At 37.5% G+C, this 25,797-nt stretch overlaps 1 protein-coding gene across 12 annotated transcripts in view; it reads left to right on the forward strand.

Moving 5' to 3' along the window:
- The window catches only part of CDC42BPA (CDC42 binding protein kinase alpha), a 181,586-nt gene that overhangs the window by 41,811 nt on the left and 113,978 nt on the right, over positions 1–25,797 (forward strand). For all 12 annotated transcript variants that reach the window (XM_085054659.1, XM_085054648.1, XM_085054653.1 and 9 more), the window contains 2 exons: positions 16,918–17,009; positions 23,116–23,199. In XM_085054659.1, the coding sequence (XP_084910785.1) occupies positions 16,918–17,009; positions 23,116–23,199 (176 nt within the window). The remainder of the gene's footprint in view (positions 1–16,917; positions 17,010–23,115; positions 23,200–25,797) is intronic.

The raw sequence follows: 25,797 nt of genomic DNA on the forward strand, positions 1-25,797 counted from the left end.
TTCATAATCTTTCAAGAAAATATGTGATTTATAGACTTATTTTAAATCTAAAAAAGATGATACTTAGTAGATACTAAAATTATTTCTTTCAGATAGAGTAAGCTTGTTTGCAGTTGTACATGCATTCAAGCTTGGGAATGTCCATTCTTGTTTTACAGCCCAAAATATCTGAGTTATTTGTCTTATATACTTCTAAAAGTTAGATGTAGCACAAGGGTTTCAACTGTTCTTTGAATTGCCCCGTAAACATTGTTGCACATCTAGTATATTTTAGAGTTTTGACTCTGATCAGCATAATGGCATTATAATGCTCTTCTATGTCCACTTCCACCAAGTCTTAGATTCTCCAGTGATACTGTGTTTCCTGATCACTGCATGCCCATTGCAGCCCTTCAGGTGTACCAGGTCCTCTAAGAACAGATACAAGTCACTGGTGGTGGCATTGAAATGTAGTTGTGGTGTCCAGAAAAAATGCAGCGTGTTTCGTCACAACAAAAGAAGTGGTGTTGTACCTCCATTTCCTGCTTTCTTCCAAATTAAGTTGAAACTTGGAATCTTGGTTGTTAGTTTGTGATCCCATTTGTTACCTTTGTTACCTTCTGCTTACAACTCAAACTAACGGCTAAACTTATATTTAAAAGAACCCCATCAAACCCTAACATCTGAGTTATATATTCAGGTAATCCCTGCTGTAGCTCTGCAGCCGCTGAGACATATTTCCCACCTTGTGTGGAAACATAGGGATGGTGTCTGCTGAAGAGAACAAGCAGTTGTAACATGATGCATGAAAAATTGTTTTCTTGTTTTGTCAGTACACCAGGGCTGCTGTTGTCTGCTGTGTGTGGTGCCAGGTGTTGAAACACGTTTGGGTGTTGGTTTTCTTTGATTTCTTCTAATGGTGCTCTCGTATCTGCACAGAGCCTGGGCCACAGGAATTTGGATGTGTCTGGGATAAACTTACACTTCCTTCACTCCCCAGACAACAGTACAGGCTGAGGGGTAGAAGTCTATTTAGAGTGCTTCAAAATTGCCTTCATTGTGCCTGGGTTCAGCTGAGGCCTGAAAAAGCAGAGGACCTCCTTGAATGCTGCCCTCATCCTTAGATCTGCTGAGACGTTGTTTTGTTGGGTTTTTTTTCTTTTTTTTTAATTTTTTTTTTCATTTTCTTATTACCTTTCTAGCAGAGGATTCTGTAACTTGTGTATAATGTCTTCATCTGGCTTCATCATTGTCTTAAGATACACAGGAATTTAGGTGCTTCTATGAGAGCAAGGAACCTTTTGGAAGAAGGTTTTAGGGTTTTTTCTTATTAAAAAAATATCCATGTACTGTTTAAAGGATCTCGAACTCCACCATTTCATGGTCCCTGCAACCAAGGGTGCCTTTGAATTTCACATTCCTCACCAGCCCATCCTTCTTGGTGAGAAAAAGGTCTTGGTTGCTGGCTGGGGTTAAGCCACAGCACCATTAATAGCACTGCTTGGCTCCTCAATCACTTGGAGAAGAAAGTTATAAACAGCTCATTCCAGCATCCTCCTGGATTGCATATGGTCTGCTGTGTTGTCTCTCCAACAGATATCAGGGTGGTTCCAAGTTCTTCCCTTCATCTCCCATAGAAAACAGATGGTGCCAATCAAAAAGGCATCTAAATTAGAATATTTTTTTTCTCCCTTTGTGATCTTTTTGGTTGAGATTTGTTTGGAGGCAATAAATTGGTCTAAGAAACTTGGTGTTACCTACAGGTATGCCCTTCCTGTGGGAATTTCCATTTAGCGGAATATACATACTTGTCTGGAATATATTTATGTGTATGTGTCGGTACACACACACTCATATATATATGTGTATGTGTGTGTGTATAAATAAATTTTTGATAGCTCAGTTAGCACAGACTGTTCCTTATTAGCTATGGACGGTCATGGAAAGAGAATAGATGAGGAGCAGGCTTGGTTGTAACTTCTTCACTTACCTATCTCATAATTTCCTTGTCCCTGTTCTTCCTTTTGAGTGCAGCAGCCTGTTTGCTTACTGGCATTCAGCTCATTAGAAGCAAATTTCAGCCCACCCACTATTCTTCACTGTACATGGTTGGCAGTTAATAGGTTGACTTGCAGCTGGAGAGTACATTTTTTAGTCCCCTGGTGATTCAGACTGCTAATTTCAGTAACCTGTTGACATCCTGTAGTGGCACTCATCTGTCAAGCTTGAATTCTGCCGCTGTGCTTTCAGGCTGCAGGACAGATATATTCAGGAGGTGGGTTTGGATGGGGAATTTAGATTTTACGAAAACGAAAAGTCCTTTTTTTTGGTCCGTTTTAGATCTTCTGGAGCTGTGCTCAATCTCTTTGTGTTCTTGACTAGAATATCTAATGAGTCAGAAAATTACTTTCCCTACTTCCTCAAGCCCTTGGGAGTAAATTTCATTAGGCCTTGCTGACTGAAGTGTATCTAATGCATTTCCTTGTTTATTTAATCTTTTTATTAGTATCAGCAGAGATATTTGTGATTTGGTTGAGCCCAAAATATCTGAAATGCCTTTGTCTGTAGGAATGTCACTCAGATCAGGCGTGCTGGTCAGTGCATTGTGGGAAACCTGCCCTGCCTTATTTCAGACAGCAAGTACTTGTCAGTTCAGTAACTTTCACAAATATTGAATTCACATTTGCTCTAAAATGTACTAAAATAATTGTAACTGGGGAAAACACTGCAGCATGAGTAGCTCTTAACAGATGGAGCCTGGGCAAGTTGTGCTGCCAACTGGTAAGAGTGAGGAGAAGCTAAAGCAAGTGTTGTCTGTTTTAATGACTAGCAACCCAAGTTACTGACAGTCACTGTTTCTCCAGTTCAAGCTGAATTCTTCTTGAGATCCAGAAGAATTTTAAACAGAAGCCATCCATTTATCCTGAGGTTTGTAAAGAACTACTTTAGCAGAGTATAGATGAAAAGTTTATCTCTGCAGGTTTTATACATTACTGTGATTGTATTGGTGCTACCATCTCTGAGTGTGAGTTAAATCAAGTGCTAGTATTGAGTTAAAACAAATGCACTTTCCATTCTTTCTCACACACAGAAGTAGTTGATTTAAATTAGCTGTTGTGTTGAGCCAGAGATTCTGTTGACACTTGAAATAGTACTGAGTGGTTCATTATTTGAAATTTATAAGGGAGCAAAGCAGTAAAATTTGCCTCTGTGGTGAATATTGGTCCTTTGTGGATTAATATGTAGAGGGGAGGCACTGTTCCCTGGCTGATGGAGAAAACACAGGGAGAGGACAAAAATTCCCATCTAGGAGAAACTCATAATGACTAGAATATGGAGTAGCTGACTCCAGTACAAAGAAGTTTTAGAAGGGTTTTAGAAGTCATCTGAGAAAGCTTGATTTTGGATGAGTTTTGATTTTGGAGATCCCAACAACTTCATTGTATTTTAGGTGGGTAAGTTGGTGTTTGAAAAGATATGAGACATGTACTTTGAAATACTTAGAAACTAAAGGAAAGTGATTTCATTTTAAACTTGGCTCCAAGTAACTTTACAGAAACAAGACGTGAAGTAGTAATTTTTAATGTACACAACTAAACTCGATCTATGGTATTTTTAAATATGAAGTTCAAATCTTTTTATCATTGGAAGGTGAGATCTTTGTAGTTAAATGTAAATAAATACCTATTTTATTAAATCAGGAAACAATCACAATTAAAAGCAAGAAAATTAATTTATTGAACATTTCTGTTGATATGTCATATTAAGATGCTCCATGTCATTGTAGTTACTCTATCCCTCTGTGTAAATTAAGTAAAAATTGAAGTGAAGTATAAACAAAATGAGGAGTGAGGAGGTCTAGGGTGTTGTTTATATTCATTATTTCCATTTCATGGACAGGACATCTTTCTAGTATACAAGGGGAGTACCTGATTCTCATTTTCTGAAGTGTCCTTTCTTTTACAGTGAGGACTTGTGTACACAAGTAAATTTCACAACTCTGTAATTCTTGTCTGAAGTTGGCAGTTTGCATGGCAGTTCACAGTTCTGCAGTCACAGGTGTCCTGTTGATTTCAACAGAAGTTAAATATTTTCATTCTTCTGAGGATTTGGGCCCAAAACATGTTGAAAACTCATTGCAGTCATTTCTGAAATTAATGTCCGTTAAATTCTTTACCTAGGAGAAATACTCTGTGGATGTCGGGTTTCTAGAGAAAGATTTCTCAGCTTTATAAAAGTGAGATCTCACTTTCTTGTGAATCATCTTTTCCATATTTGTATCGCAGAAGAAGTAGTAAATCAGAGAAATGTTGACCCTTGGAGTTGCCCAAACTATATGCAGAAGGCTTATGTATTTATCTGTTTGCTAAAAGATTTGGAGGGAATATTCCGTTCTCATACAGTTTTATCAGCTGGTTACACTAACAGTCTGTGCACAGACGCTTGGCTGAAAAAAAAAACAAACCCAGAAAATAGGAAAAGAACAAACCCTCAGAAGTAATTCTGTGAGCAGAAGTGAGTAATAAAACTTGATTTTTTGTTAATGGTGCCATGTGGTCCATTAACTGGAGTCCCCGAGTTCAAGGTTTTGTCACAATTACAGTACCTGAGAAGGCAGATATCTCCTCCCACCCCTGTGGCTGATTCCCAGGGTGTTGTTGCCTTGGCATTAGGAAGTAGAGGGGATGCTGTTGAAGGCTGTGTGAGTTTAGGAGTCTCTCCTGCCACCCACCTACCTTTGCAGAGCATGCAAAAAGTGAATTGGCTGAACCATCTTCCACTTAGTCATACCTGATTCGAGTCAGGTGAAGGGTAGAAGGTACGAGGACACCTGGATGCAGACACACGTGCTGTGACTGCAGGAGTGATGCTTCTTTCCAGTCTGTCACCTTCCTGACAGCAATTCATGTATATTTATGTGTAACAGACTTTGTTGATGGTGATGATGCTTAGTCAAAATCATTAATTTAATTATAAACCCACATCTGTCTGAGAGCAGTTGTAAATCTAGAGGATGAAACTCCATGTTTCTGAATACCACCTCTGTTACAAGGCTTTGTAAGGACTGCATTCTGCCCTTCTGGTTTGTTTGCTTTTTATGGACTGTGTGCACAATGGCTATTGTAAACACCAGCCTTCCGTTTGCTGCTGGATGTAAAATATTTAATTTATATGCCATCATTATTTGAAAAATAACAAGAAAATAATCCCAAAATACCTTATTGTATGAAAGAGTCCTTTCCATTTTAGCAGCTAGATAAGCAGCCCATTTCCTCTGAATGAATATTGCTAAAGTAGCTTACAGTAGTTACTGTATCCGGACTAAATTCAGGTTTTCCAGGTGCATGTGTTTTTTACTGTACAGATGGTTTTTGAATACACTTAGAGATAAACTGAGAATATTCAAACAATCAGTTGCATATTACATTTTTAGGATAAATAGAGAAAGATTTGGTGGAAAAGAGTAGTAATATAGAGTAGTAATATAGAGTAGAAAGTTGTCAATGTGCAGATAGGTATGAAAAGGAATCAGTTGCGGATGAGTTCAATCCCAGTTGTTGGGGGGAAATGCATTTGGAATTCTTGCCCATATTGCAAGAGCAACTTATCTTTCTTTTTTTGATGAGCAATGTTGTGAAACCAAACTAAAACTAATAGGAATGCTTTGTGGTAAGTTCTGAGTAAATACAGACTAGCAATCTAAAAATAGGTGTTAATGAGGGCAGGACTGGCCAACTTCGCTAAGGATTTGAGATCAGAAGAAAACCCCAAATGTTCAGAGTGTGGGAAGGGAAATGCTACACTTCTCATGTTTTTTGTAATAGGTATGGAGTGCACTGTGTTATACTGGAAGTGATCTAGGTTTGACCTGGGACTTGACCCTCTTGCCAGAAAGGGTTTAAATGTAACACGTGCTGTTTATTAACTGGATGGATAGATGCACTCATGACCCATACCTTCAAACACAATTAATTTCATATACTTGTTTGACGCTTCATTAAGCTTAAACTTCATTTTCAGTAATAGCATGTTGGTACTGTTTTCATACAGGAAAGTATTAAAAATTCACAGAATTTGGATTGCAGAAAGTTTTGACCATCTTTCACATTGTTGTTAAGCTTTCACTAATTTAATATGTTGCTCAAGTCTAGAAGAGGAAGAGGTGTCATGACCAGGTGTTTGAACTGAGGACTCTTGCTGAACAGGGAGAGATGATGAAATAATTAGCAAAATGGGTTTTGTTCTTATCATGTGGAACCTAAATTATCCCTACCGAAAAAACCCCATTTATTTGCTTACATTTTACTGTGAACTACTGCTTAACTTGCTCCTTTGTGGTCTGTGGAACAAGACGTTTGTAAAAATGTGAGCTGTGAATTCATGTCCCTGCAAGTAGTTTTTTCATAGAAAAAACCTTCTATAAACTATTTTCAGAGTGAAGAGTAATGGATTTCTAGCATTCATTTTGCTTTTGACTTAATTATGATTTATATTTGCAAAAGGTCTTATTACCTGGAATCTATTTTTATTAGAGTGCAGTTTCCATATGAGTGTTTTTATGAAGTATCCAGATTGTTAATATTTAAAAATTATAATCTCTAACTAAAATTTGTCTATGTTACCTTCTGAAGTGTGATTGCTTTGTTGAGGTAACTAAATGACTCTCTCCTGAAAACTGCTGCTATTTTTTAGAAATTAATGACTTTGTGTTCTGTTCTCTTCTGAAAATGTATCCAACTTCCCTATTATCCCATTACTTATCTCAAACTTGTTTGTGTGTGCTATGTCTTGCCATGACTTTTCCTTTCAAGTTTCTAGTAAACAAGACGTTTGAGATAAAATTTGGGTAAAAGCATTCAAAGAATTTTCAAATCTCAATGGATATTTTATGTATTTAGGATCACAACTTGCAAAACATTTCTTCTCCAGTGTATCAGATGCTTATAAGACCATATTTATTGTATGTATTTGGGGAAAAAACTTACAAAATTTTGAAAATGTGTTTAGAATTTGAAGATGAAGAGCAGCTTGTATTGAGCCTAATTGTTCTTTTTGGTTAGTTTAAAGTTTGAAACTCAAACAATCAATCTTTTACAGAAAGATTTTTAGTTTCACTTGCTGTCTTCTCTTTTGATCTTAAGTTGATAAACAAAACCAAATAATTGTATCTATTTACAAAGTTATTCAAAGATGACCCATAATTCAGGCTCAGCCTTGCAAATATGTGCATATAAGAGTTCATGGATTTGAGGTCTCTCTTATTTCTGACTTGTCATTGACAGGTTTACTGAAATAAGTGATGTGCTCAGTAGCACAGAAGTCAGTTCATGTGTACCATTAGTGAATCCCATCACTTGATTCATTAGGAATTCTAAAGGGTCTGTTTGAAGCAATATGCCCTGAAAGGGTGATTTGAAAACATTTTGTTTAGGTAATATAAGCATAAGGATGCCTAAAACTAGAACCAAGATACAGAGTAAAAAGTGCAAGATTCTCTTTGGTTTCATAAATAATTAGATCCATCCTCTAGGTTCCAGAATTATTCTTTACTGCAGCCTTGGTGATACAAAGAAGGTGTGGATCAAAGCAAAAAACAATCTGATGCATGCTCACAGACAAACATGGTTTGTGTAGAAACTTACTGCTTGCAGAAGGTGTTTCCTGTAGGTTGGTTACAGGTATTGGGAAGTGTATTTGTCTTCTTCAAAATGAAGATTCTCTTGAAAGTTTGATTTACATGAACAAGGATGGGTGATCTTTTTCACAGTGGCAACAGGTTTTAGTGATTCAGCTTCATTGAAGATAAAATGATTAAAATTGCCATGAGGTGAAGTGCGGTCAAAATAAAAATATCTTAATCAGCATTATTTTACAGTGATCACTTAATCAGGAAGAGAGTGAAGATGATTGTAGTTGAGAAATAGGGTGCCGGATCTGGTGCACAGTTAGGTACTTAAACTTTATGATATGGTCTTTATTCTCAAGTGGGCCAAATCAAGTTTATTGCAGGCAATTTACATCCTGATGGTACTGAACTTTCAAATGATTAATTATTTTTTCATTTTAATTGCATTAGTTTTATGGTAACTCTGAAAGAGTGCTAAAGTTCTAGGATCTTGGAGACTTTTAAGGAGTATGGTTTGGGTAATAAAGGGTTGCTGTTGACATCAGAATTCCCTGAAATGTCACAAAACTAAGAACAGTTCTTAAAACATAACTTAATTTTGAATTACAGTCTTTTTATCCTTGTGTCAATGCAAAAGAGCCAGACAATAATGTACTTGTTTAATTGGATTGCCCAGCTTGAAATACAAGGGCCTAGCAAATGAGTAGTTTGCAGTCCTTACAGTACAAATAATACAGGGTGATGGCATTTAAAATGGTGTGAGGTGGGGGTGGAACCAGAGCTAATTGTCTAGGCGGAACAATTTCTGTGGACATAGGAAAGGTGCTTCTTCTTTTGTGACTGGGAAGTTGAACTTTCAATGAAAAGCAGTCGTGCAGATGAGTCTTATTTTAATCTAAGCAAAATTCCTTCCCACAACACCAAGTTCCTACTCACTATAGTTTTTAATATTTCCATTGGATGTACAATATATTGAAGTTGGTTTTGCTTTTCTGAATTTTAATTTTATTTTAATATTTGAAATTCAGTTTAATGTCATGAATGCAGGTCTTCACATAACATTTTCATTTCAAATGTTGTCCATAAGGGCAGAATTAGGAATGTAATTGTGTGCATTTGTGCAAGTTCTCTAGCTCTGCTTGGCTTTTGAGCTGTGTTGCAATGCAAATATAAACCAGTGTCAGTGAAACCCATGGTAAATGAAGTGCTTATGAACAGGTTTATGCCAAGCTTTTAAAGAGGAAACAAAATCTATTGTTACATGTTCATATTCATGCTCTGTGCACCTGCCAGTGACATCCTGAAGAAGAATTTGCCTGCTGTTTGAGCTTGGCTGCATTACTGTCCTTCTGAGGCCCTTGCAGCTTGGTGAGAAATGTCTGCAGGGATGTGCAGAGAGTTTGGGGGTAAAAGCACCATAGTGGAGGAGTGAGAGACAGGACTCAAATGATGTGTGTGCTGTGTGAGACTTGACAGGTGTGCATTTTGACAGGTTCTAAGTGTAAGTGCGTATGCTAAGAACATGTGGCTACACAAGTGAGTCATTTCAGACGAGCAAAGTTTGTGGAGAGTCTGCTCACTCCCCTTCTCACAAGGATTAAAGCATATCCTTTAACTAATTAAAAGAGATTAAAAGTGCTTTAAGTTTTACAGAGCTTTCACGGCTTTTTTTCTCCTCAGAACCAAAAATTAGTAATGTTAGTTGCTCATGTAAGATGTAATGAGACTCTCAGTATCAGCAAAAAAATATCAAATGTCTGACCTCATTATATTTGCTTTGTATAGATATTTTCTTTTAATTAAAATTCTGAGGAAAAAGGGAGGCAAGAGAAGGGAGTGCAAGGCAGTATCCCTTAAAATCCTTGTTTCTGTAGCTTCAGAAATGGAGACTTCAGCAGTGCTGTGAACTATGTGGGCAGCTGAGCAGGGGACTCTGTTAGTTGCCCAAATTTGCTGGCTTTCTTCTGGTGAAACATTTCTTTGTTAGTACAGCATGCACCAGAATTCCTAGAGAGGATTCATTTCTGTATTTGAATTGAGAGGATTATTTGAATTATAAATCAAATATGTATTGAACAATTCTTTAATTAGGGATGCAAAAACATAAATGCAGAACAAAGGAGATTATGACATTTGTGATACCTCTGCAACTACTTGGAGAGAGTACATATTCCAGGCCTCTGTTGTGGCCCCAACAGTAGCTGGTCTTCAGAGTGGAGTGCTGTTAGTTGACACGTTCTTCTTTCCTTTTCTTTTCTTTTTTCCCCCTCCCTCACTGAAGTGTGGTTGCATGCTCTGTTTATTGCGCAAGATTTGATTTTTTTTGCTCTGATATTCATCAACACACAGTGTTCCACAAACAGCTCTTTTTCAAGAGTAGTCAGATTAGAAGGTGTTGTATCTGCTTTACATAATAAAAAGTAATGCTTTGAAGAACAGAGAATTCTACTTAAAGTATTCATTTTTGATGCCTGGTTTATTTTGGTTTTTCAGATGATTTAGTAATTCTAAACACAGGTCTGACTGATTTTATTTACAGCTGAAACGTCCAGCATTTTTTTGGCAGTCAAATACCAGCATATTGAATTGTGTGTCACATACTGAAGAATGGGAAGTGTAAGCTTGAGTGTCGGAAGTGTGATTTTAATTGACTTGTTTTCAGCTCTGTGACAGCATGAAGGACGAAATTGAAGCAGTGTTCTGCTTCATAAAGTGTAAGGCCACCTTCTTCCTTCTCCTTTGTGTTAGCCTTTCAGGGGTTTTAAATATCACAAAACTTTCTTCCTGTCTGCTCTTGATTTGCTCCCAGAGCATTTCCACCCCCTTTAATAGGTGGAACAGGAGTCTTGTAGCACAGCCAGTTAAGTCTTGCTTCAGAATTCCAATCCACAGCAGGATGAATTAAAGTTCAATATTTCACTTTGCTGCTAGTATAATAACATTTAAACATAGGGTGGTTTACTGAAATTCTTGGGACGAGAAGGAATGGTAATATAAAAAAATAATGGCCATATCTTGATGTGGTATGGAAGTGTTGTCCAGATCTGCAGTGGGTGTTTCATGAACACAGGGATTATTTTTCATCTGAGTCTGGGGAAGGAAAAAACAGAACTACTCTCGTATGTTTGGGAAAGATATTTTATTTTTCTCCCTGATTTTAAAGTTCCTGTTGAAGAATGTTTTGTGGTAGCTGTAGCCAGAGATGTCTGGATGGTCTCTACTTGACCTTGATGCAAACACAGTAGGATCCAGAATATTGTGTCTGTCTATACCATAGTACAGGAATTTGTGGACATGCTTCTCATTCCTGGAAAATGCCAGATTCTTAACTTGTGCTTAGAGATGTTGGCACTTAACTGTTCATTGGGGAAAACATGTTAAAAATGTTCTGAGGGAGTGAAAACTGAATCTTAACTCTTAAAACTGAGAAGAGTATTTGTGGCTTTTATTTTTTACATTGCCTTGACTAATGTTCTGTGGTTCAGTTGCTATCACTGTTGACTATAGTGTTTCACCCCAATTTCCTCCAGAGAGTAGGCAGAAACTGCAACAAATCTTTCTTGGCTGTTCTGCCAGCCATAGGTGGGTGGAGAGGAGATACTTCTTTTCCGTCTCCTCTCAAATTATTCTTTAAGCAGGTCTGCCTTGCTGATTGTCAATGACTTCCCCTTTGTTTTGAGAAATACTAGTTATTTGGGAGTAGTTTTCTCTCACACCTCCTTTCTGGAGTTTTTTTGAAAGCTTTGGTTATGGTCTGTCTTAACTCAAAAATTGTATTTACACATTTCATAATCACAGCTGATAGAAGCCAGTGGAAAAGAAAAACTTCAGGTTTGGATCAAGCCTGCAAAGTAGAAACACTTGTTAAGCTCCTGTCAGGAATTTAGCAGAAATTTCAAAACTGCAGGATGCTTTTGAAAAACAGAGCTGTCAATATATTATTCTGTGTTTGGTTTGTGGTGGGGTTTTTTGTTGGGTTGGTTAAGTTTGGGTTTTTTTCCTAAAGACAGCACTAGGAAGAATTAGAGAGCCTCCTGGTATTCAGTTAAGTGACAACCTCTTATGTTATGTGCTTTTTGCATGGTGAAGTTCTCTACGTATTTTAATAAACACTTCAAGCTAGTGAAAGAAAGGGGGTTTTGTCTTGAAATGCAAGCAACTAGTTTCCTGTGGTGCTTGTCTTCTTTCCCAATCTATTTCCTTCGGAATGAACTTTCACATTGTTGACAATTCTGGTGGATACAGTTTTTAATTACTGTATCTTTGGCTTGACATGGCATTTTACATCAAACAGTGCAGTGGGCAGAAGGCTGGGTTTGCTGTGGTATACCTGGATCACTGAGGAAGCATGTTTTGTAATTCCTTTGGGAAGTGAGGTGTGGGTATCTTTCTGTGACCTGTCAGTCAAGGATACAGTCTTCAAGCTGAGCAGTTACCCAGCCTGTTTATCCAAAAGCAACTATAGCATCACTGAGACACTGAAAGGAGACCTAAACACAGTCCTATTATGTTTTGTTTTCTATTTAAATCAGTTGTGGGGACACATTCCCAATTGCTGCTCCAGGTCTGCAGTGCTTTCTTTAACAGTCAACATGATCTTCATCTCACTTGGGTTCGATTTCAACCCATGCCTGCAGCACCTCTGGTTCCCTCCAGTGCTGGGCTGGGAGGGGAGGGGCAGGTGAGGGAGAAGAAGGAACCTGCCAGCAGGTTAGCCTGGGAAAATCTGGATTCCAGGGCTAGCCCTGCCCAAGCTCTGCATATGGAAAACTTAGAGCTGGCGAGAGAGTGAGCAAGGCAGGAGTATGAGATTAACTTTGCAAATAAAGCATCCAATACTGCTGGTTTACTATTTTGATGTCATTTGGTATAATCATGATAGTAAACTGCATTGAGGTATCAACCAAGTCATTGCCATTCCTGTCAGCTCTTTGGGAGGTGGACTTGTATCTCTGAGAGTTTAAAAGTTAACCCTGTTACTATTAAATATGCTGTAAGTAATGCTAGTAACTGCTTCCCCACTGTAAATATGATAAACAGACTGAGGAAGCTCCATGTCACTACTGCAGAGCCCATTGTTTTGCCTCTCTTCTGCTGGACAGTTGTTGTAATTATAATAAAATCCTGCCTTTCCATGGCCAGGGGGTAGAACATATGTTCCTCTGCATGCGTGGCTTGTCAGCTGGAGTCCTCCTGAGTGTTTTTCTGTGTGTTTAACATGTTACTTCTGATGGAGTTCTGGTTAAATTTCAACTGGAAAAAATCTAAATTTCTAACATTTGTAGTAGTCTCCTTTTACTGAATTTTATTGTTTGTATGCATTATAAGCATAAATGGAATAAATGGCTGGAGCATAAAATGTGGGGAAAGACCCACAGACACTGAAGTAAATTGCAAGAATAGTCATGGCAGGTTCACCTTGTTTGAAAAAGCAGCTTAGCTCACTATCAGTGCATTGGTTATCCTGTGGGCGAATTGGGAGATTGTTTTTTCTTGCCATGTGTAATTGGTTGAATAAGTGCAAGGAATCTTGCCAAGAGGGTGGTGGTGCAGTTTTCCCAGGCAGGGTGAGATCGGAAGTACTGGCCAGGTGGAGTGGCCAAGTGTTTTCACAGAACAGTTTTTGTAGGTCAAGTCTTATCTCTACATCTCCTCCACGGAGATTGATAACATAGAATATATTTTGGAGCAGCCTCCTCTGTGAACATTGTGTATGACTTGTCAACCTGTGGCCATAGAGAACATACTGGAAAGTTTTATATAATGAACTTGCTGAGTTGAAAACCAGCAGGAAGAGGCAGTGGACAGGCTGCCCACACTTAGCCCTAGTTTGGAGGAGGAGGAGGAGTTCTCTTTGGCACAGCAAACTGCTGCTCCCCAATCTGTATCACACATGGCTAGCAACTTTGAAAAGGGATATGTGTGTGGAAAAAATCAGCAATGCCTCTGTGTATTTCTGTAGGCTGAATGGAGTACCAAAGGAAATGCCCATATTGCCTTTTGCTCTCAAAAATCTGCAAAGAAAGTGTGTCACTCTGGTATCAACCACAAGGGAAATTGCAGCTCCCGCTGAAAAAGAGTGGTGTTTTCTGTCAACTTCATGCCGATTTTGTTAGGGTAGAGGGGCTGTAAATGAGGGCTGTGTACCTGTAAAGCTGCTTTTCAGGGACCCCTTGGAGCACTCTACTTTGAAAAGCATTCCCTGACAGTTTGCTCTCTATAAGGCTTGTAGGACACTGCCAGACTGGTTGCAAAAGGTCTGCCTGTTAACCTCCTAGTCTGGAAAGCTGGATGGATGAAATGCTGCCTAAAGAGAGGCTTTCCAAGACCCCAGGCCAGGCCAAGTTTTCTATACTTAACATTGCTGTTGCCACAAGAGCAGCAGATGTTTGCACAGCAGACAAACAACATTGATGATAAAGCAAATTGACCTTTTTTGGAACAAGCTATTTGGAGCACATTCCTAGGGCAATTCTTTCGGGTTTTTTTTCTTTCCTTTTTTTTTTTTTCCTGGGTCTCTATCTTTCTTCCTAAAATTGCTTGGCTCTACATTGACATCTCTGCTAGAGGTGATAAAAAAGTTACAGAGGAGCTTTTATAAACTTTTCCCCTAATGCTGATACTACAAATCATTTAACCTACTCCAAACCTATTTTTGTCATCTTTATTTTACCAGAGTAGCTATAGCAATGTTTTTTTTTCCAGTGTCCCTATGGGAACCCTGGAAGATTTCAGAATGTAATAATTAAAGAATGACAGGCCTTTCCTTGCAATATAAAATGAGGAAGAGCTTTGTGGTTTAAACAGCTATGCTGTTGCTTGTTAGCGAGAAATTTTGCCTTGTACTCTAGCCAGGCCTATAATGGTCAAAAAATGTTGAAGTTGAGAACTACATGTTTGTTTTCAATCAGTTGTTTTTCAAGTTAAAAGGCTCTAATGGCTTGTTTTAATTTGTTCAGTAGTATTCTTCAGTAGTATTAATATTTGTATTCAATCACTTAGTAAAGCATAGCTCAGGCTGTCCAAGTAAGGCAGTACATTTTCTTATCACTTTTTCAGTTGTAAGACTTTTCTTTTAAGGGATAAAGGTTAATTGAAAGTCTGGGGAATCTCTGTGAACTTGAGTAATATACTTCTGTTTAAATTACATTTTACAAATATTTAAAATGTAATGCTAAACCTGTATTTTAATTTTGCAATTCAATATTTTGGATAAAATTATTATACATGTAAATTAAAAGTGTCACTGAAGTGAAAATCTCAGTGTTGTATGGCTGCATCTTTACTATTTGGACCTAACACTGGAGTTTTTTTAATCATAAGCTGATGTTCCTGTACTTGAAACAGATGTAATCCTGGTAGAGAATTGATTCCTGGTATCTGAGAAATTTTAGAAAAAATATACCAAGTTCAGACTTTGGAACTGAGATTTTTAAAGGTTTTCATCCATTGTACTGCTAATGTTAGTTGAGGTGTGCTGTAAATGTAAGTCCCTGCATTTTTGGTGTCGTTGCTCAGATGTGGTTTACAAAGCTAGTTTAAGGACTAGGATGAAAAAGTTTTCTGGGCTTTTTTAGGCGTTAAAACTACAGGTAGCTTGTGTCTTGACTTCAGTTTATAAAATTGTTTAGCTGAATAGTAGGCAGTAGGCTTTTGGGCAAGGATGTTGTAGAGCCTTGAAGAGCTGCATCATAATATTGACATTCTAAATTGAATGACTGGGTTTTTTAGCAGGATTATTTCATAACATCAGAAAGAGAAAATACCGAATTTTAGGAGAACTCAAATTTGTTTTGTTACATGTGTCTAGGTGTATGTATAACTTTGTTGTTACTTAGGGTCATTTGCTTTTGGAGCTTTTGAAAACAGTTCCCCATTTCTGTTTAGAAATGTTATTCTGAACAAATCGTTCTGCAATATGGTGCTTGTTACAACTCTTCCCTGCAAATAAAGCTGCACTAATTCCATCAGCCTCTGTAGAGGCTCTGTAGAGACAAAAACAGACATGGATGGGTCCTTGTGCCCTGAAAGCATAAACTAATAAGGTTTTTATGGGCCTTGTAAAATGGTAACTCGGCAATGTGCTTTTTTGGGGGTTTTGTGATTCAAGAATGTGATGGTCAGTGCCTTATCTGTTACAAAAATACTGTCCCTATTTCATAGGTGTGAAACTAGGTGAAGTATCTCAAGTTGCTTGTTTGGGATCATTGAGGTAGACTGCCTTTGAGCCAGAAATTAATGTTTCTGAGACCCATCCCAATCCTCATTATACAACCTTCTTTTGTGAACCATGTTTACTGAAGTTTCTGTTTTAGTAATAGGATTTAATTTGTGTAAAGTATTAAACATGCTTTTAAAACACTGATTTCATAAAGGGCTTCTTTTCCTGATAAATTACTTAAAGTTTTTTTGTTTTGTTTTGTTTTTTTTAACCAAGTGTTGTGCTATACAGGTTTTGATTTATTTGAGTGATTTGAGTTATCAGTAATTTGGATGTTCTGCATGCGTGCAGAGAGCACGTGCTAATGAACCAGGACTGAATAGTTTCAGTGCTAAATGGGGCTGAAATAGGGAAATTGTCCTCCTGAGACTTTTACTGCAAACAATGCTGGGGTTATCTGTCTGGAAGACAATACATTATTTTGCTTACTGGCTTCAAATATATTATAGAAGAGGGGGAAAAGAAGAGAGAAATGAAACTTAATAATACATTAATTTTTTTCACTGAATGTGTTAATAGTGTCTTGAGTGCAACTGTTCTTCTTTCCAAAAGCCAAGAATTGACTATTAAGTGTTCCCTATGTTGAGGAAGTAGTTTTCAAAAACATTGCAAAATACATTGTCTGGGCCAAGATTGCTCTTCCACTTGCCATTCATCACCATTTGAATTTTTCATTGAATACAGTATTGTTTTGCTGATTGGCAAATAATTAATATTGTCCAAAGTGAGAGAACTTATTATATTGTACTTTGCTTTTGCAGCCAGAGTTATATAGCACAGATGGAGTGGATGTCTGAACTCAAAAGTTTGTGGAAAAATATATTCAGCTCGACTCCTTTTTCTTTTTAAATTAAAAAAAGGCAAAAGCAAGTTTACTTCATAAACCTTTCTCACAGCAGTTTTGACTTAGTTCTTACTTCATTATTTGTGGCTTTAAACTTCATTATATTCCTTTAGGGAATATAGATATATAAGCAAAATGATTGTTTTTAGGGCTCTGATATCATCTATTTTGTGTTTGTTACCTTGTTTTTTTATTTTTTGTGTGGGTTTTTTTTTTAAATATGATTATTTTTTTCCTTTGTTTCAGCCAAACCTTTTACATCTAAAGTGAAACAGATGCGACTACATAAAGAAGATTTTGAGATCCTGAAGGTGATTGGTCGAGGAGCCTTTGGGGAGGTATGTGTGTGAAGGAGGTGGAAGGGTTTGAGCAATTATCTTGCAAACCTGCAGCACTGAGGAGAGACAGTTGATAACAATACACTGATCTATAGGGTTTTACAGTATTTAGCCCAAATGGATATTACAGGCCCACCTAATTTTGATGCAAGTACATCTTGATTTATACAATCTTCAATAGCTCTTAAGTTTTGTGATTTTGAGAGAGGGCAGGTTCACATGGATTAAAAGACCGTGTTTCAACTGTCTGATTGATAAATCATTTGCTTGACTAATTATTTCTAGTCAGGATGTGGAGGCCTGTGAATTAGTGATGGTGTAGAGTTCTAATAATTGCTAATCTTCCTAATAACTATATAGTCTGAAAGTAGTTTTCAGCAGTTTAAATAGCCAAACATTGATACTGACATTCCAAGAACATACAGAAAACTCTTTTCCTGTCATTTAGTTTCCTATTTTAAGGAATGTTTGAATATTTTTCCTGTATTTTTTAAGGGCTTTAGGAGATATTACTTTCTTTCTAAGTAGTTGGCTATCAAACGATACCATTTTTTGCTGACTGATTAAACTATCTCTTATTTGAAGTTGTCAGACAAGTCTGTTGATCACTAGGTCAAGGAAATGTTAATAAGTGTTAGCTTTCTGCCCCTTTTTCTTAATTCTGTTGGGTGCATGAGCTTAGTTTTTCATGCAGGACACTGTAGGAAGAACAGTCTAATGGACAACAGTGCCTTGAATTTTTCATAGCCAGATATACCACAGATGTAGATAGTGTGTAAAGCTTCTGCAGAAGGTACTCCATACTACCTGAAAATACATATGAACCGAAACCCAAAGAATAAGACAAAGGTTTTCTGATCAAAGTCTTCATTGCCTTTGGAAATGGAAGTTCTCTTTGATAGTAGAGGATTTCTGGAGGCTCTGGCACGTGACAGAGAAGAGTTGTTTTCAAGTTCACTTACATGTTTGCATTGTGTGTGAAAATCAGTCTTTACTAAGTCCATGATTAAGGAAGAGTAGACTCTTATATGTAGTATGTAAGGAATAGGAATTTTTACTGTAGCGTGTATTGCTCTAATCCCTATGTGCAAATGTATTCATTGGGCAGCTGTAAAAATAAAAAAAAGTAGTATTTCTTTAGCTACTTTATAATTTGGTTTTGCTTCATCTGGAGTATAGCTTCTTTATAAAGGAGACTGATGGCTGAAGTTACTCATGGATAATTTATCTTTAGTGTAAACTCTGCCACAGAGAATGTTGCAATCTTCAATTTGATGTAAACACTTCTGCTTAAAAGATTAGCCTTGGTCAGTGCTACCATAGGAGTTGCAGCTGAGTTCATGTACAGATTGTGTTAAATATAAGAAAAATCGCTGATGTTGGTGCTTTCTTCTCAGAAAGATCATACTTGAAACCTGCCTTATACTGGTTTTTTTAGAGAAGTCATTTTTGTCTGCTAAATCAGCATCAAACTCCACAGCAGCTAAACCACAAAGAAACCGTAGTTCTTTCTCAGGAAGTTCTTTGTGGTGAATCATCCCGTGAACAGTGAGAATGTAACTTTCCCCATCCTCTTCTGGGGACAGTCTGTGTAATTGGTTAGTTCTCCTCTTCTAGGAACAGTGTTTCTTTCTCATTCCTTATCTGAGGAAGATAGCATGACTCTATTAATTGTCAAAATCTTCGCTAAGGGGAAAACTGAAGTTCTTTCAGTGAAGATGTTTGGGTTTTTATGTTTATGTTTGAGTTCTTAAAGTAGACCTTAATAGATATTTTGAAGGATATATATCTTGCTAGCTTAGCAAAAACAAGTTCTACACAGACATTTGTCTAAGAGAACAAGTTCTATATGAAATTGCTAATTTTCCTGTAAAATAACCAGTAAATATCTGAGCAAGGTTGAAAAAAGGACCACCAAATTTTACTGCTATTTCAACCACAAAAAATATATTAAGTTGCACAATACTCATATTTACCGAGACAGATTAAGAAATCTGAAAGAATGTATTTTCTTTCCAGCAAAATATAAATGAGACCAAGGTTGCTCTAGGTTACTGGGAGGGGTAATTTTTGTCTCTTGAATCAACATAATTCTGAAATTCTGTAGACTACAAAGTTAGTGCAAGTTTTCTTTGGCACAGTCTCAGACTTGTTCTTATTTTGATTTTACGCTACTCAATTTCTTCAATTTGCATAGTCAAGAAATATTTCCCTTTTTGTTTTTACAAGTTTAATGTAGACAAAAAGTAGTTTAAACTAGTTACTGCTTATAACTGTAAGAGTTCATTGTTCCTAATTTTGTTTCTTCCCAGTACCCTTTTTTCTGCCTTCTGAGAAGGCTTCCTTTTTGTGAAATTATTCACATGGACCTTCCCTCTGCATGCATACATTTACTTATTTACAGTTTTATGTAAGGGTGCTGTCTTTAGAAAACACAGATGTTTTGCTTGGGGGAGGAGCAGGATTATCATGGTAAAATTAATCATGTGGGCTTCAAGTGTTCCATTGTGCTGGTTTTGAGCAGCATGGTTGAAAAAACCTAACTCAAAACACGAAGATTTTAAACTGGGAAGTTGAAAAATGCTGCTAGAAAAGGTGAAGCAACTGGGCAACAGCTCTTAGTAGTGTCCCTCAGCAGGATAAAAGTGCAGCTTAGTGAAAGTTCTAATACCAAAATTTTAATTTGATTCTGTTACAGCTTTGAAAAAAAATTCTGTGCATGCTTATGCTAGCAAATACTAGGTTGTTATGTTGTTGATATTTTGAAGATGATGAATTTTGTAGCTTGAGAATGATCTAGTTACTCCTAAATTTTGTCGTAGAGTGATGAACAGTAACATTCTTTCTTGTCTGCTTGTTCTTGCTGAACAAGGAAACCAATGCTGAATTTTTTTTCTACTTTTATTTTTCTTACTTTTCTTTTTCTTTCCATTTTAATAGCTTCTGTTCTAGTTTTTTTCTGTATAAGGCTATTGCTTTTTAACCAAAGGAAAACTGCAGACAAATACCATAGAGACAAGTAGCCAAGCTCGGGGCAGAAGGTGCCTGACAGCATGCCAAACTATACTGCTGTTTGTGGGAAATCTGGCAAATGGTTGGAAGAATAGGAAAAGAGCTCCATATCTGACTAAACCAAGATGTTTACATCAGGACATACCAATCATTTTTTTTCTGGGCTGCTCACTGGAAAATATAAATTTAAAAAAAAATCCCAACCTTTAAAAAGGTCTAAATTTTAAGACATTTCAGGAGCAAGACACTTACGGGTTACTAGGGCAGGAATTGTTACCCTTTCTTTTGATTTGACAGCTTCACTGGGGAAGGCAAAAGATCAAAACAGCACTCTGTGTATTTGTGCCTTTGTGCAGAGGTAGTAAATACCTCTGTGTATATGTAAACACTGCCTGGGTTTGTAATGGTGATTCAGATTTTTTTTTTTTTTTACAATTAGAAACCACATCAGACTGCTCATTGCTGCAGTGTCAGGTTTTACTTTCACAGTCTTGGAATAAGAATTTTAGAATTTACTTTCATAAAGCACTGAGACACCCCCAAAAACATGCTGTGATTGCACAAAGATGATGATGTCTGAGATCTTTTGTGTGTGGTGGTTATTGATATGGAATAACATTAATGGCTTTCACAGACTAAAAGCTTCTGCCTGATTGTAAACACAGCTGGTAAACACGAGTCTGTTTTTGTTCTTTAGCCGTTCTTCAATGCTGTTACACATTTGCAGAAGGTACCAAGCCCTGTTCATGCCATAGAAAGCCTGTGTTCCAAATCTTCACCAAAGGCAGTGCTGTAGCTCCTGCAGTTGTGTCCAAGTGAATGCTGAATAGGAGACTGCAAATTTAGGCAGCTGTGCAGTTACTGTGTGTCTTTCAATAACCAAGTCCTTTGCAGAATAACACAGCCTTGCACTGAGCCTGCTACAGGCAAGAAATGAGATCCTGAAACTGGCCTTGAAATACATGTATTGTCTTATGCCCTTGGCTGCCTCTACTACAGTGGTTAATGGTGGGGAAAAACTTATTTTCCATGCTGGGCAGCAGCAGCTACTCAGCTCTAGGAGCAACCTTTTAATTTTTCCCTGCAACAGTCCAAAAACCCTTAAAGGTGTTCAGGGTAGAACTATATTTTAGCTTCATTCCACAGCCTGCATCACTGAGGGTGTCCCTGTCATCCAAGTTGTATAGAGTACAATTTGAACTCTGACTAGGTGCAATGTTAAGGCTTTCTCCTCCTGACATTTCTCATTAGGAATTGATATGCATAATGGCTTACCAGAGCTTCTAACTTGATTTAGCTAGTGAAGCAAAAGGGGAATCAAGATCAAACCCACACTCTGGGTTATGTATCACTGCAGAGGATTCATCTTTCCCTTAAAAAAAAAATTGCAAGTCTCATTCTTGGGTTATTGTGCACAGCAGAGCACACATTCTTTATGAATTAAAATTATTGTATTAATAGAGGCTAAAGTAATAATCGTAATAATCCATTTTTGTGTTTCAAATCTGAAAGTTCCTTGAGGGATTCCAAATCTGAACTTGAACCTCATGTGTGAGGTAACCTTTAAAAATTGCAGTCCATAAACTAGTTTAAACAAGTAAATGTAGTACCTTTCTGTCTTATCTCCTTTTTTTATCTCCCCGCCGCTCCCTCCCCCTGCAACCCCAGAAGGCAGCAGTGTCAAGAGCAGGGCTGATAATGTACATATGGGAAGTGACAGCTGCTTGGTCTGTGAATCTGTAGCTAGGCAAGAGCTACACTGTGAGATGCACACTGGTTTAGACATCACAGTATTGCAATCCTTCAACCTGCGCTTTTGCCTCCTTCATGAAGCTGTTGCAGCTGATGACACATTTGAAGATGGTTGAAAGGGGTTTGCATGACACTTTCTTCAGACTGTCTGATCCTGTATTTTCTGTTATCACTGTCTCCACACATTGCTGGTTTACTGAGTATGAAAGAGGTGAAAGGAATGTAGGATTCAACCTTCAGTATTTTTTTGTCACTGGCCTGCAGGATGAAGATGATGATAATCTGTGTGGCAGCATGTTGGTTTGTAACCAGATGCACACAGAAATAAACTTTTCTCTGCTTAAGCTGTAAGATTTCTTTGAAAGGGAAGAGGCGGAACTGGATAGTTGGAGAATGATTGTTAAAATGCAGTGATTGTTGGACTTTTCTATAGTTGGGATGATGATCCTGGTCTAGTTCTGATCAGCAGCTTTGAGTTTGTGGCACTTTCATACCCATTTTGGTTAAGACACTGAGCTTTCCATACCCAGGGAAGCCTGAACTGTGAAAACATGTTTGTGTAAACTTCTTCCCTTCTTCTTTCCTAAAAATATTCTATTTCACCTTATATTATGGCTAAACAAAACTAATATTCTCAGAAAAGGATGGTGTCAGTGAACTTGGTTATTATTACAGAAGCCTATGGCATCTAATGTTTCAGAAGCTATGAGGGGAGGAGGAGCAGCTGGACAGGCTTGTTTTGTTAAGTTTTACTTAGAAGTTGTGCATTTCACTGTTGTCCTGCTACTTACAACAGATGTGATAGAGCTCATTGGACTTGGAAAAATGTGAAGTCATGCCATTTTTGAAGAAAATCTGGTGCATTATTTGAAAGAAGAGTGGAAGTTGTTTATGGCAAATCTACAGTTTTACTTGTGTTTAAAACCAAAAATACATCATTTTTTCTGGATTACTCTGGTACACCATTATCTTTTCTTAAGGCTCTGTAGTTTAAATTAGTTTGTAGGCTTGAAGTCCAGGAATATAAAGCATAGAGCCAGAGAGAGTTTTGTGACAGTATGATAGAGCAAGAAGTGTGATGATCAGAAATGCCAGTTTTCATTGACAGTCACCTAGCAAAAAATTATACATAGGGAAAGTGTGATACATCATAAAAGCTTGCAATAGACTTAAAGTTTTCCTGTGGTGATGTTTCTTTCTTGATGGTGTGGTCTTGTGCAGATTGTAAAAATGTGTCCAGAACACTCAGGAAAAAGCTTCCAAAACTGCAAGGTTATGTAATAAAGAAAACAATATGCGTTTTCATGTTGTAATTTACTTATCTTTCATTTCTCTTTTCCAGGTTGCAGTAGTGAAACTGAAAAATGCAGATAAGGTTTTTGCCATGAAGATACTTAATAAGTGGGAGATGCTGAAGAGAGCTGAAGTAAGATTCATGTTTTCCATGATTGTGCCTCCTCTTACTCTGCTGAATTGTCACTTCTCTGTCCACAAGGCTCTGTGTGTGTTAGAGAGATGGAGGAGGTGCATTACTATCTACTGACAGTATAAAGATTGATATTAAATAAGCTTAAAGCAAGTCGTCAGAAGGGTTAAAATGGGCTGGAATCTTGACTTATGTGGGGCTGGATGTTTTTGACATTAGGCCTTTTCTGTAATTGCCCAAGAATTACCGACTGTGCAAGTGATCTTTTAATGCATTTGTTCCGGTTGGGAATGTAGTCTTTAGCAAGTATTTTCCATGGTGGAAGGTAGTTACTGAGCTATAAAAGGGTCATTGCTGAGCTATAACTCACCAAGCCTATTAGTTTATCAGTAGTTAGAACTTAGTCAAGGCCCAATTAATAGATTGAAAAACCAGAAAGATAAAAGTTGCAGGTTAATTTGAGTGCATGTTTCCTAAAAATGTTCATCTGCAAAAATTTGTGATGAAAAGTTCCTCATTAAAGCTGGAGTCCATTCTATGTCTGAAAAAGGTGGAACAGCTCTTTTAGCAGCCTTGCTTTTGCCTTAGCTGGCTTCTTCCATTATGCAACTCTGCTCTTCATAAAGTCCTTCATATTTCCCTGGATTCCTTTGAAAAGAAACTTACAAAATGCAGTCTGCACCCGAACATTTGTGTATTAATTTTAGATGGAACATGTATCTAACTCTCTAGTTTGCTTTGAAATTCTTCATCTGTGCATACTAAAAATACACTCATAAATATATAGTTTTTATTTGAGACCTCAGCTTTGGTGCTCTCAGGCTGCCTTGCTGTTCAGTTGCTTCCAAGTTTATTCTGATTTCCGCATTTGTGTTTTAATTACATCTTGGTAGGAAATGAAATCAATGGGAAACCATCACACTTTAAAAAAAAACATATTCAGACAAATTAAAGCCAATTTCTGATGTGTGCACATCCTGTCTCTTTTAATGAAAATGTTATCACATTAAGAAGTAAAAACGGCTTGCAGACTGTGGCTAGAAGTACACAATGTGTTTCCTTTTTATCCAGAAATTATTCAGATACTGAGCAAGTCTTGATACAACGAGGTATTTCTCTCCAAGACAAATGTCATTACTGTAAGTTTTATTATTTCAGTGAAAAAGAAAAGACCAGGAATAAAGCTCCACTCTATTTTTAAATGTACCCTTTTAAAGTGAGTTTGAAAACTTTCTTTTCATTAACATACACTTATAAATAGGTTTCAAATTTTTTTTCTCTATGCAAAGTATTAAAAATACTCTTCCCATGGGTCCAGCTGAATTTCTGAAAGTCTGAACCATTAGCCTAAAAAGAATTACAGTTATGTTTTTCCATGTATTTGTAACCCATGGGTATGTAGTGGAAACAGAACCATCTGGAGTGAAAAAGCATTAGAAAGCATGACCTTCAACAGCTGTAACCTGTCATTTTTAAACGTTCATGGATGCACTTCTTACTACTGATGGGGAAAATGACCCAGTTTGTCTCTGTTAGCAATGTGCTACACTAACACTGAGATGCACAGGAAAATCATGCAGTCAAAAAACACAAGACAAGCATATAGAGAGATCTATATGTTCATATACCTCTGTATCAACACTGTGGGAAGTGGGAGTCATTTGTAGAAGCGAAAAGGGAATGTGTACTCAAAAGAGGCTTGAGAATGAAGGATTAAGACTGATGACTGCAAGCTCTGAGAGCAATTGTCTGCAAGAGCTTTGTTCTGATAAAATCATGCAGGTTGCAAAGTCAGTGTTCTTTTTTGTATAATACAGAGGATAAATTTTCCAAATACTTGTCACTGTTGAGATGGGATGTAGAACTGGGAACATGACTGATACAAGGAGTACCTGGAAGTGTGTGAGATCTGCTGTTACACTCCCAAACCTGTTACCCTGAGCGTTGACAGTCACTTAGAGTTACACGTGTGCTGCACTGGTGCCAGATGAGGCTCAGGAGAGACCAGGACAAATACTGTGCAGCATGGGAGCAGTCAGCACCCCCAGGAGGTGCTAACTCTGAGCTGTGAGGACATGAGCACCAAACAGGTCAGATTCTTTGCTGCCTGAAGGCCACGATAACAGGAGAGATACAACTCTAGCACTGAGCTGGCTTTGCTGTGGTAGAGTTGAATCAGATGACCTCTGGAGGTCTCTGCCAACACTTCAAGGAGACTGCCTAGGGGAGATGAAGTGTAATGCTGGAATAATGGAAGGCACAAAAAAAGGCTTCATTTTAAAAAAGCCTGATTGAGTTATGTTACAGCAATTAAAAGAACCACTGCTACTGTCTTTTGTTGTTGTTGTTGGACTTTTTTTACCACTTCAGCTCTGGCTGTTGCTGTCTCAGCTGTGATCCACTGTGGTAGTAGCTGTTTCTGTCAGCTCTAGGCATGCTGCCCATAGGTGGGTGTCTGGAGTGCTCAAGGAATGCACGGTCTTTTGTCAAATCATGGCAAAAACAAGCGGAATTATATAAACTCTCTAGTAACTAATCCTATGAATTGTGTCATAACAAGTAGAGAAACTACCTGTTATTTATTCTTGTGGAAACAAG

The sequence above is a fragment of the Lichenostomus cassidix genome, chromosome 3 (genome assembly GCF_008360975.1).
Source record: "Lichenostomus cassidix isolate B80296 chromosome 3, HeHo_3.0, whole genome shotgun sequence".
NCBI lineage: Eukaryota > Metazoa > Chordata > Aves > Passeriformes > Meliphagidae > Lichenostomus > Lichenostomus cassidix.